The following is a 12,629-nucleotide window of genomic DNA, read 5'->3' as shown; positions in this document are numbered from 1 at the left end:
CCTTTAAAAATTAAAACGGTAATCCTCAACTGACAACAACAAAATAACCTCACTTTTTATTCACTTAGCTAAAATTATTAATATAATTTAAAAATAGTTAATGCAATATAAAAATTGGAATGCAATAACAATTATACATCAATAATATACATAATAAACTTGTAAATTTAATATTTAATTCGTTTCGATGAACTTAAACAGACAACAACAAAATAACCTCACTTTTTATACATAACCTAACTATTATCATGTTAAAAAATTTAGTTTTCAAAAAGCCAATTTTAAATGGCATTTCAAGATTTTATGCGAGCTCTTCAGCTAACGTTCTCAATGTACTTCAAAAAAATGAAGTGGATACAAAAGTGGAAATTCAAGTGAGTAAATAAAACTTGCTCATTCCCATCAAATAAAACTTTCCACTTTAGGGTTGGGTGAAATCCTTAAGAACGCAAAAGCAGAACGTATTCATAGACATCAGCGACGGATCTACAGATAAAAAACTCCAAATCTTTATTCCTCAAAGCATGAAACCCAAAAATCTAACAACAGGCAGTTCAATCAAAGCTTCAGGTTTACTGAAACACGCCCCAAACGGTCAGTTAGAAATGAATGCGGATGACATAACAGTTATTGGACCTTGCGTAATATCAGATGGTTACCCCTTTGCCCCCAGAAAAAAATACACATCAGAATACATAAGACAGTATTTGCATTTTCGTCCTCGAACAAATAAATTCGCGTCCGTTCTAAGGGTGCGTAGCTCCGCCAACCTGGCCATTCACAACTTCTTTAACGCGGAAGGCTACGTGAACGTGCAAACGCCTATTTTAACGTCCAATGATTGCGAGGGTGCCGGCGAAGTTTTTAAAGTGGTGCCAGAGAGTAGTGAAACCTTAAAATCGATGTTGAAGGATGGTTTAAGTTTGGAAGAGGGTTATTTCAACAGGAAAGCGTATCTCACTGTGTCTGGCCAGCTGCACTTGGAAGCTGCGGCGCACGGTTTAAGCAAAGTTTACACTCTGGGGCCCACTTTTCGAGCAGAAAATTCCAGATCTAGGTTGCATTTATCTGAGTTTTACATGCTTGAGGCTGAAGTTGCGTTTGTAAATAAATTAGAGGACATACTCAACTTAGTTGAGAAACTTGTTAAATCTGTTACACAAGAAGTCTTGGATAAAAACCAAGAGGATGTGATTAGTTGTAAGGAAACAGAGACAGAATTTACTTGGCTGAATAAACCGTTTAATGTGTTGAATTATAGTGAGGCTGTCGACATTTTACTACAAAATAAAGATAAATATAAAGAACCCTTTGATGAAAAGGACGGTTTTGCAAAGGAACATGAAATTTTCCTTGTGAATCATTTAGGTGGTGTTCCCACTTTTGTCATAAACTGGCCTAAAGATATGAAACCATTTTATATGAAAGAATGTCCAGATGACCCTTCCAAGGTTTGTTCTTGTTAGCCTCTGAATTATACAATTTACAATTGTCTTGTAGGTTTCAGCTTTAGATTTGCTAGTTCCAAATGTTGGTGAATTGGTTGGAGGAAGTTTACGTCAAGATGATTATGATAAACTTAGTGCTGAGATACCATTAGGTGTTAATTTGGAATGGTACTTAGACTTGAGGAAGTTTGGAGGTGTTCCAACTGGAGGTTTCGGTTTAGGATTTGAACGATATTTGCAATTTTTGTTAGGAATTACAAATATTAAAGATACTATACCATTTCCTAGGTGGCCACACAACTGTAATTTGTAAATGTTAATAGATAATTGTGATAATTTTTGTTTGACCAAATATATAGGATCTTTTAAATGAAAGTATAAATTTAAGGACTTAAATTTGTACTTTTATTTTTTATCCTTTTTTATGAAATATAATAAATTTAATAAAAATATGTATATTTTAAAAAGGCCATTAAATAAAATACGTATATAGTTCTCTAAATTAATTATTTATTTCCTCAATAACTAAAATACGATCTTCAAAGCTTAACAAACTACAATGGATTAATTATGCAGTAAACATAGTCTGCTGAATAATGTCTATAAAGGATTATAATATACATACTAGATAATATACAAACTCAGACACGTTTTCTAAAAAAATATTTATTTCCAACAAATAACAAAGGACAGATAAAAACAAGTCTTTGCGCGTACACAAAATAAAACAAATTGATTTCTATTGTGCACTGGCAAAACGAGCCGTGCCAAAAAAATTACATATTCATTTCAATGCAACACCGCGTGTGAAAAATAATTTAATTATACAATTTCCGTCTATGTACAAATTCATCATTTATTATTTACACTCACTCGCACTATATTCAATAGAATCACATTATCGAACACAAACCACTTAATTCAGAGCCCTTGCGGACGGGTGGCATCTTTTTAAGCTCCACCCCTCTCAAACTAGGTTTGAGACTTAGTTGCACCGGTTCCTCACCAGGCGGGAGCGGTTGCGACGGGTCTATCACTTGTTCCATCGTTTCGCTCTCGTCCTTGATTGGTTCCTTCGATGCTATCACAGCCAATGGTTTGCTTATATTAATCTTGATGCCTTTACTCGCGGTTGTCGTGGTTGGTATGTCCGAGGCCAGTTCCACATTTCCGTCTATTGTCGTTATGAACCCGGTCGTCGGGGCTTGTTGTTCCATTTGTGGCGTTTCCGGTTCCTCCAGTTCTTCCTTGTCATTCATTAATGATTCATTCGGATCCGAGGCGTCCAAGGGTGCAATTTCATCTAAAAAATAAAACATTATTAGGCCTTGAATTTACTAACATTCATTTATAAAAAGCTGCTGCAGTTATTCTAATCTTTACATCCCAGTAATCGCATTACACTGCGATGAAGCCTACAGAAATCTTCAACAAACCTAAGTTTGATGTTCCGGGCGTAATACCAGAAAGACCTGACAACAACTCTGATTAAACAATAATAAAAAATGTGAAAAAAGTCAAATTCATAAGGCATAACACGTACCGTGATCAATTGGTTCAGCCTTAATTTTAATAGTGCCCCCATTGGGCAGACTGATGAGCCCGCCGACATCTTCAAAACCATCGTCGACTTCGACACGTTCCTTCTTAATCTTGACGTGATGGTTGGTGGAGGGAGTTGGGACATATTCGTCGTCCTCATCGTCATCATCGTCATCCAATACAATCTTAATAGGAGCCACTTCATTTAGAATAACGTCGTCATCGTCTCCGTCATCTTCCATGGGTTGCTCTTCAGCAGGCTCCTCAGGTTCTTCCTTCTCTTCTTGTATTTCTTTTTTTTCTTCGTCACTTTCGAGAATCTCAACATCGCGGGCTTCTTCGTCGTCGTCGAGAACGATCTGAAGGCCGGGAATGACCTCTTTCTTTTCTTTCACCGGTTCTTCCGCCGAATGCTCAGACTGATTTTCCTCCATTGTGGAATCTTGCAGTGATTTCTGTAATAAAACGTGGCTTAATAAATCTATTAAAGCGAACAATATAAAGAAAGTTTACCATGAGATCGCTGTGACAAACGGGGTGATAACACTTGTCATCTATTCTTATGGCATTACGAAGATGCCACTCCTCCCGTTCCTCATTGAAAAACTGGTCGAACGGATCCTTGCATACCTCACACTGATCGTTGGGCATGGATGGATCCGCCAGAACAGTTGGTATTTCGACCTCTTCTTCGGCTTCATCAACCTGGCCCTCGGCCTGTGTGGCTTGTTGATCAAAGAAATTCTTCTCCCTTTCTTCGAGATCTTCAATTTCCTCGTAATTCTTCCAGTCCGACAGAGTATAGTACCACTTCCTGCTGGAAGCCACCCTGATGTTTCTTTTACCCCTCCTGTTTTGTCTGAAATGCCAGTCTAAGTGCTGGCTGTAATGTATGCTGTGTTCCGGCGGGAATCTCATGCCGCAACTGCTACACTGCATACCAGTGTACAAAATGTTATAAAGACCGGCTTGCGCCACCTTCAAAGTCTCCGGCTTGTCGAACGTTACCAACTTGATAAGTTCCATCGGGTTCCTCTTAGGTGGCGGCGATTCCGCCTTGGGCACTTCCACCACCGGCAATTTGATGTGTGGTTTGGCCGGTTGGTGAGGTTCGGATTTCGTCGATGATGTCGCCACGATACCGGTGGCGACCAGTTTCTGGAACAGGTCGTTGATATTCAGCGGCGGCAGTACCGCATCCTTTAGTTGGCCGGGCGACTCCGTGCGGCCAGGTTGGCTGTCAGAGTTGGAGGTGGCGTCGATTTGGTAACCGCCGGAGGTCGGATTTTGGGAAGTGGCGGATGCTATAACGCTGGACAGCATGTCCGAGTTTGCTAAAAATGAATTGGTGTTAATAATCTCTTAACAAATTGAAGTAATAATGGGCTACAGAAATATGAGAAAGAAAAATTAATAGGTAAGATATTTACTTAACTTACTTCACTTACTGGATATAACAGTTATTTATAATTTTTATGGTTGGTTTTATATTTTTTTGTGTGAATTAAATGGCTAATCTAATTTGTGTTACAAAACTTAAGATTACACAACTGTTCCATGTTCAATATCCACCTTTAAGTAAAATATTACAGCGAACTTTTACTTTCTTTCCTTACGACGTTCACAACATAATATAATAAAAACAGAACATTGAATCCTGGTATTGATGATCCGAACAGCTGTGCACTCTGATGACCAAAACTGGAGACTTACTTTGCTGCAAAATGTTTTGGAAAAATTGCGCTGAATTCGAGTTGTCAGGCGAATCTAGTGCCCTTTTGGATGCAAGGATGGGAAGCGCCTTTTCGGAGCCATCCCTACTGGTCTCGTCGATTGCGGCGGCGATGTGGGACGGACTCTGTCCCAGTACCTCCATATCCTTGATGCGTACATGACCCGGCTTGACGCCATTGGGTAATACTGAAAATCTTATAAAGTGTTTCGTACCGTGGATTGTAACAGGTTTGGGGAGACCACCAAATTCAACTTTAAATGGACAATCGTTTATTAATACAGTTTTCAATGAATCTACAAATCTTAATGTAAGCGTTTCTCCATCTAATACAAACTTTTGTGGTTTAGCATCAAGAAACACAGGAATTATTTTCTTAGCATTAATAATGAGGTTGACACGGCCAGCCACCAGATCTGTACGCTGTCGGCCGATTTTCACTTGAGGCGGAGGTCCGTCCAATTTAACCAAAACATTTGACCCACCCAATTCCACTGTAATGCCCGGCCCACCGAAATAACACTCGTACGGTTTGTAATTTATATAAATCTCCCTGCTTGGCACCCCCAGACGAACTTTACAGACCTCCCCATTCACTAACACATCCTGATACGGTTGATTGAACGACAACACGTAAGAGTCTTTGTCGTTGAATGTCACCCTCCTGGTGGCGTCTTGGAAAGAAATCTCCCTCGGGTCGTCCATTTTCATAAATATGATGGCTACTTCATCATAATAACGGATTTCCCTCGACATACCGTCTATCACTATAGACTTTATTTCCTCTGAATTGATCGGCTCTACTACCAAGTCAGAGGAGCCCTCTGGCGACTTCCTATCGTCATCAGTGATGATGAAATCATTCTTCGGCGCCAACATATGTCTCGGGCCCATCGGACGCCAATTTTGCGGCGGGCCACCCATTGGTCCCCACGGTCTCATGCCGGGCCTCGGAGGCATCCCGTGCGGATGCATCTGAGGATTATTCATATCCCAGTGTCGCCGTCTACCACCTAAAAGAAACGTTAATGTGTAAAACAAACCTCAAAACTTGAACAAACTGAGATCAAAATAAAAAAAGATGTTTACCTCTCCAGTGTCCTCCCCATCTTGGTCCTCCCCCGAATTTATTAGCGTTGTACTGATTATTCACCGTGTGCTCTTCATTTGGTTCCTTCTTTAACCTCGTATCTCGGTCGCCAACCTCCCTGTTGGTGCCGTACACTTCCTTCTTGAAACGCTCCCTTTCCCTTTCTTCCTCACTGTTGTACGCTTCGTCAAACTCATCGTCGCTGATGGTTTGTGTCGATATGTTACCGATTGTTTCTTCTTGATCTTTCTTCTTCGCCTCGTTCAACTGGTTTTTCTCCATTTGCAACAATATTTTGCTGAGAAGCTGTTGTTGTTTTTCCTTGGTCATTTGGCCACCTTCAAAGGCTTGTGCGTCAGCGGCTGATATGATAATTTGTGGGTGGACATCTGTGGACGAAGACACCAGCGGTGATTTGGTGTCTTGCTCTTCAGCTGCGGCCAGTTTCTTTTTGTGGACTAGACAAACTGAATTAGAGCCATTCAAAGTAAGAAATCGAGTATACTTACATGATTTCGAAAAGATTTTATCCCTGTTGGTGACGTTGGTGAGTTTTGCACGGACAGCATCCAGATCCTTTTTCTTTGGAGGGGAATCTGAGGGTATTTCTACAATATCGGGATCAATTTTTAGAGCAACAGTGGAAGAGATGATTGGAGGAGGCGGTGTGGGAGGTCTATCGTTCTGGACTGACGACAACTTCCTTAAATCTGTATCTTCGTTTCCAAACAATCTAAAAGAACAATTTTTGTTAAGTTAAATGTTTAAAGGCGATAAAATTGTTACTTACATATCGAGTACTTCAGTTTTACTCTTTTTCGTAACGTTAGCATCTAAAGTTTCTGTAGATGCCCTCTTCTTTCCAACCAAGGCAGGTATTTGACGTAAATCGACATCTTTATTATTACCACCTATAATCAATTAGTTTAGTTAAGATTTATCCTTCCTATATAGTTTTATAAAAATAATAAAACGTGTTACCTCTATCTCTTAACTTTGCATTTTCTTAAAGAAATGATTGTATACCTACATTACAAACTCCCCCATTTTGCATTGTATTTGCAACTTAAGAAATGTAATACGGTTGTTTAAAATCATGCTCAAATCCAAATTACTAAAATATATTTTTTACACTTAAGCACCACTTCCTTGTCCACTTTTATTCTGTCTTCACTTTGCATTTTTAGAATTTAAAATTCAACACTATTTTAAAAAATTTTTCAGTTCAACACTCGAAAGAAAGATAATTAGGAAATGAAGCATATATTAGAAACAAACCAACTTACCTTAAGTCACAAATACTGCAATTCTTCAGTTTTCTACTAAAAAAAAGAGTACAGGAAGACGAGATCAGAAAAAGAAAAGGGTCTGTTGAAAATATATCCCTAACGCTTAAAGATAGTAAATAAAACGACATATCAAAGTAGGATGTATTTTCAAATCCTGAAAGAAAATGCAATACAGGAAAACAAGAGAAAACAATTTATTAATTAAACAAACATAACATGTCTTAACACTGAGACCGATCAACGGGATCACCGTTATCAAATTAAAAACTACAAAAATCTTACTTTTTTCATCTGTTGTATCACCTTGCAAGCGCATTTGTTTTTCAGGCGGACCGAACGATCTGAGATCCACGTCGTGCACCCGTTCCGGACTCTCCGACGGCGAACGGTTCCTTCTGAGATAGTTGCGGTTGCTTCTGGACTTGACCTCTTTGAACGCGGCCGCCGACAGTCCAGTTTCGGGCGCGGAGGACTTTTTCGGCCTGCTAGAGCTCGACTTCTTGTCCTCGTACTTGTCCTTTTTCTTGTCCTTGTCCTTCTTGCTGGGCGACCTCGATTTGTCGTTCTTGTCCTTTTTCTCATCGTCCTGCGACGACTTGGATGTGTCTGAACCGTTCTTCGTCGCGCTCCTCGGCTTGTCGGACTTCGAGCTCTTCAGCGGGGATTTGGGTTTGCCGGCGTCCGCCTTCGGGGCGTCCTTGTTGGCGTTGTTCAGTCGCGGGTCGATTCTAACGTTTACCTTGCTGGGAACGTTGGTGTCGGACTTTTGGCCGGGCTCTTGCTTGTTGCCGGTGTTGTTGGTCTGCTTCTGCAAACGAGGATCTCTGTTCACGTTGCGTTTCATCGCGTTTATCATCGTGGAGTTGACTGGGTTGATTCTGTTCACGTTGTTTTGTCCCTGAGGTCTGCTGTTGCCCGCTGATGCGCCCTGAAAGGAACAAAACAATTGTAGACGCCTATTTTTAAATAAATGTAACAGTACTCACAATTCCGGCCGGCTTCTTGTTAACCACCGCATTGTGGTTGAAAGCCTTCCTCGGATCCTTGGAGACGGCAATCTGAAAACAACAATTAGGGTTTAGCCAAACGAGGTACGTGATAAGCGCCAAACTTACGTTATTTGACGACTCCCTCAGCTTTACCTGCGTTTGTAACAGCTCCAATTCGAGTTTCTTTTGCTGCAACTCGAGCAGCTCCTTCTGTTTTTCGATCAGCTGTTGCTGCATGCGAAGCGTGTCATTAGAAGACGTCGTGTTCTGGTCCATGGTGCCTTTTAGCTTAGTGGAGGGCTGTAACAAGAAACACCCAGTCAGGTTTGCTCTACCATACAAATCTAAACAACTTACAGTCTTTAGGAATTTGGGGTTGAAATGAATGCTGTTGGACGGTGCCTGGGCCGTAACTGGCCAGGCCGGATCCAGACTTTTGATTTGCACATCAATGGCGTATAGTTTCTTTTGTGGGAACACTTCGTTCCACGTCTGGCGCAGCTTAAACATCTCGGCACGCGTTTTTTCGTCCACCTTATGTAACAACTTCAATTAGTTTAAACGTGACTGGTTAATTGTGAGTCCGTGATCTGAGTTAAAGGCAAGATTTCCATTTCAAACTTCGGCAATTTTAGACTGTTTTGGTGTGGGGAAAATGAAACACAACGCAACATGAAATTTTATTAGTAAACGCACCAAATTCTGTAAATTAAAATCTTATTTACAATAAATTTGTTTAACACAGTTACAAGATATTAATAAAGTACAACAAAAAATTATTAAAAAACTGGAGTTAAATATAAAAATATCGATCATTGGACGGATTATGAATGCTATTATAAAATTGAGGCCATCAAATTGTTGTGTTCCAACTGTCCAATTATATTTTGACTGTGGTCACCAAGGCTGCATATAAATTACTTGGACATTTGACTGTAAATGTATAACAATTGAATTTCTGGTTTATTTAGAAACAATTATGTTTATCTAACAATTCGTGTCAATGTTAAACGTATTTCGTACGACAACACTGATAACATTAATACGTTTTGCATTATAAATGTTAATAAAACGAACAAAGTGCTTGATAACTGAATTGTTTAAACTTAAACATGGTCACATTACATCAGTAAAGACAGGTTAAATCTTTCTAAAAAGAAAGCCAATAATCGAAGTGATTGCAACCTTGAAATCGACAAAAAGAAACTTATTCATGTCTTCCTTTAACGCAACGTGACCATATTAAGATCATACTTACCTCTCTAATTGCGACTGAATGATAATTACAAGAAAAACAAATAATCATCGACAAACACACATCCCGAAGTTGTCAAGGTAAAAAAATAAACTACAGTACACGTTTAATAACAGAAATCTCACCTCACCCAATCAACGTTAAATTAAATCGTTCTGATAACTTATACATACCACTTTGAAGACGCTGCAGAACGTCGAAACAATGTTCTGGCTGAAGAGTTCCGTGTACGTACCCCTCACATTCTTCACGATGCAATCGATCAGATACAAAATTGGTAACTTCACGTCTGTATGAACCTAAACACAACAACACTATATTCCCTTCCTGTACCTGCTTCGAATTAATTTAATCATCAAATTTCACCACTTTTAAATTATATATACCTACTAACTTTGGTCCATCCTCGAAATCGTTTTGTATTTTCTGACACTAACTTGAATTTTCACACCATAACTTAAATCTAATTTGTGTAAGTTTATTAAAAGGGGTTGCGTTCAATTATTGTATGTAAAATTGAGTTAGTTACTAGAAACAACCCCATTTATGAACTGTTAGTTTTGTAAATTACTGGGGTGCTTTGTAAATTTGTTAAATAAATTCAGTATCACAACATTTCCCATAAATAGACTGCGACATTGTTTATCAAAACAAGTGGGATTCCCAGTAACAGAATGAAAGATCAGCAAAACATCTAAATATAAATATAAATGCATTACAGCTAAATAATAGAAGAAAAATTCTAATACAATCGTATTAAATATTAAGCAATATTTTGATTGTAATTTGTGTGTGTATATTTTAATTTCAAATTTAAAATAAATTCAGTCACTTAGAAGCAAAATTATCTATTTAATTTCATTTAACAATAGAATTTGTTGTTAAAATCTAATGTATTGTATCATTTGTTGTTGATCCCCATAATTTAGCAGCATTGTCAGGGACTTTCATCCATTTAAAGTAAATTCAGTCACTTAGAAGTAAAAAATCCATTCAACAATAAAATTTGTTGTTAAAAACTAACGTAACTATGACAGACTGACACTCATTGTTTAGTCCCATTATTCAGATAATCAGGGACTTTCCCCAGGGACACGCCATTTCACGAAAGTCGATAAATCAATCTGCCTTTTATATTATTCAAGACTTTTTTAATATTTGCTTTTCATAGGACTAATTTTAAACTTTTCAAGGTCAATTTTGATAAAATATAATCAATATAATAAAAATGTTGATAAAAAATAAAATGCCATGAAATTTTCATGTATAATTTGTAGTTCAGTAATCGAACGACGACAATCGAAAACGACACAGCTTTCACTATGAATTAAATAGTAGTAAAAATGCTTTAGTTTATGGTATTTCAAAACCAAAAAGTATTGAAGTAAATAAATAAATTGAATGCTAATTGACACTTAAGTAGGAGATAAAAATTTATCAAAATTATCATGAAACATAGATACTGCCGTTTACAAATAATAGTATGATTTTGAATGATGTGATTGTGTAATTATAGGAAATTACTTGTTAATTCTGTTGGATTAAACTGATAAATAAGACCATAAATATGGAAAGTTTGATCAATAATTTGATGGTTGTGTCAGTCTAATTATGACAAATGCTTCACAAACTTAAGTAACAAATTTACATTGCATTCAATACTGATGGCCAGGACATTCGGGGGTACCATCAATGTTGATAATATGACCGGCGCCATGCAATGCAAAAATAAATTATGTTACTTTCGAAATTTTTATTCAAATATATCACAATGTCTGTAAGGAAAATTATGTACAATGTATGACCAAGAAGGCACACAACCAAAGCATGCGTTCTGGGACACCATTTGCCTAATAATAACAATGTGATATTAACCTTTGTGAGATGCGTTTCGATCGCTTCGACTATATCGGGCGCGTTTTGGATGTTTTCCTCGGCCAACATAGTGAGCACGTTTATCAACGGTCTGCTGTTGAACGTCAAGTCCGCCAAACTCGACGTGTATTCCGCCTTGATCTCCTCGCTCGACATCTTGCACCGTCGAGCACGGTCGTCCCAAAGTTCTCGTCGTCCTTTCAAATCAGTTCATAACGCGCCGCCCTCGACGACCTGAAATTGGTCAAATTTTTAAAATTAGAACGAGGCAGACATTACTGTTTTGTGACGGATCGTTTTTCCCCGTATGGCGTAACACAACACACACAGACACAAACGACACGAACACTAGATTTGTCATTACCTTGGTTATATGCGTTTACGGTCAGGCTATTGCGGTGATTGATGGTTGGGCATTTTATTCGTTTTACGTCAATATTATTGAGACGGCGACACTCACACTCGTATTCACAATATGGCGACCCGCGCTTGTTTGACGAAGGTGACAGACAAACTGACATGCGCCGGGATAAGGCGACGTATATACGAAATTTAGTACCTAGGGTCCGGGCGTTTAGCACCTGGCCCGAGGTATTGTGTTAAAATAATTTTATTGTATGAATTATTACAGAATATAATGTAACCAGGTGATATTTTAATTCGATTTCAAAATTAACATAAATAAATCGTGCCCAATAATGAAAAAATCCAAATATTTTTTTGTCTAATGTTTCTTCTGAAGGAAATACTGCTCCTCTAATTTAAATATCAAAAAATTGTGTTTTTTTTCATATTTTCGTAACCTCTAGTCAAATTGTCTTAGAATTTGGCATGTATTATCCTAAAATACTTACAATTCAATGTAATAAACTTTTTCTATAATTATACAGTACTAGTACTGAAATAATTTTATTATATTAATAATTATGGATTATCATAACCAGGTGATTAACTATATTTAAACTTAACTTATATATAAAATTAAATTACATTTATATTAATTAAATTACAGTTCAACAAGGTATTTCTAAAATGTGCCAAAATTGTACCTTACGTACAGGCCTCAAATTTAAGTAATACAGTTCACATTTTTAATATATCTTACTATAATTATGGCCACTATTGTATGTATTTTAGGATTAGATTACAACAATTTTTGAAATTTAAGGAGTTACTTAAAAAAATTAGCCCTTTTTCATTATTAGAAATGTTTTACCTGTTCCCAAATTGGGATAACCCATTTTAGAAACATATTGTATATAGAAAATATGAATGTAATATAAAAAGTGATTAATTCTTATATTATACTAATTACTCAAAGGAAGTTTCAAAATAATAAATGGAAATTACTACTTCAGTAAGATATTCCTTGTGCCAATTATTTATTTTTGTCATTGTCCATTTTTTCA

At 37.5% G+C, this 12,629-nt stretch overlaps 2 protein-coding genes across 4 annotated transcripts; one reads left to right on the top strand and one right to left on the bottom strand.

Annotated features, from left to right (window-relative positions):
- Window positions 1–220: 220 nt before the first annotated feature.
- Window positions 221–1,950, top strand: LOC109601810 (probable asparagine--tRNA ligase, mitochondrial). Its single transcript, XM_020018097.2, has 3 exons — window positions 221–374; window positions 426–1,451; window positions 1,501–1,950. Exons 1-3 carry the CDS (start codon window positions 249–251, stop codon window positions 1,759–1,761), a joined length of 1,413 nt encoding a protein of 470 aa, XP_019873656.1. The 5' UTR covers window positions 221–248; the 3' UTR covers window positions 1,762–1,950.
- LOC109601802 (uncharacterized) lies at window positions 1,939–11,727 on the bottom strand. Of its 3 annotated transcripts, none has more exons than XM_049969375.1 (14): window positions 11,585–11,727; window positions 11,221–11,454; window positions 9,519–9,644; window positions 8,448–8,636; window positions 8,217–8,390; window positions 8,088–8,159; window positions 7,384–8,029; window positions 6,603–6,723; window positions 6,322–6,545; window positions 5,812–6,270; window positions 4,704–5,735; window positions 3,504–4,324; window positions 2,992–3,445; window positions 1,939–2,751 (listed from the first exon to the last, which is right to left on the bottom strand). In XM_049969375.1, exons 2-14 carry the CDS (start codon window positions 11,374–11,376, stop codon window positions 2,342–2,344), a joined length of 4,884 nt encoding a protein of 1,627 aa, XP_049825332.1. In that variant the 5' UTR covers window positions 11,377–11,454; window positions 11,585–11,727; the 3' UTR covers window positions 1,939–2,341. The 3 variants fall into 3 exon arrangements, with proteins under 3 accessions (XP_049825332.1, XP_049825334.1, XP_049825333.1); XM_049969377.1 differs by having other exon boundaries at window positions 8,244–8,390; XM_049969376.1 differs by having other exon boundaries at window positions 8,448–8,624.
- Window positions 11,728–12,629: the final 902 nt, after the last annotated feature.

This window comes from Aethina tumida, chromosome 7 (assembly GCF_024364675.1).
Source record: "Aethina tumida isolate Nest 87 chromosome 7, icAetTumi1.1, whole genome shotgun sequence".
In the NCBI taxonomy this organism is placed as follows: domain Eukaryota; kingdom Metazoa; phylum Arthropoda; class Insecta; order Coleoptera; family Nitidulidae; genus Aethina; species Aethina tumida.
This window is presented reverse-complemented; position numbering and strand designations above follow the sequence as displayed.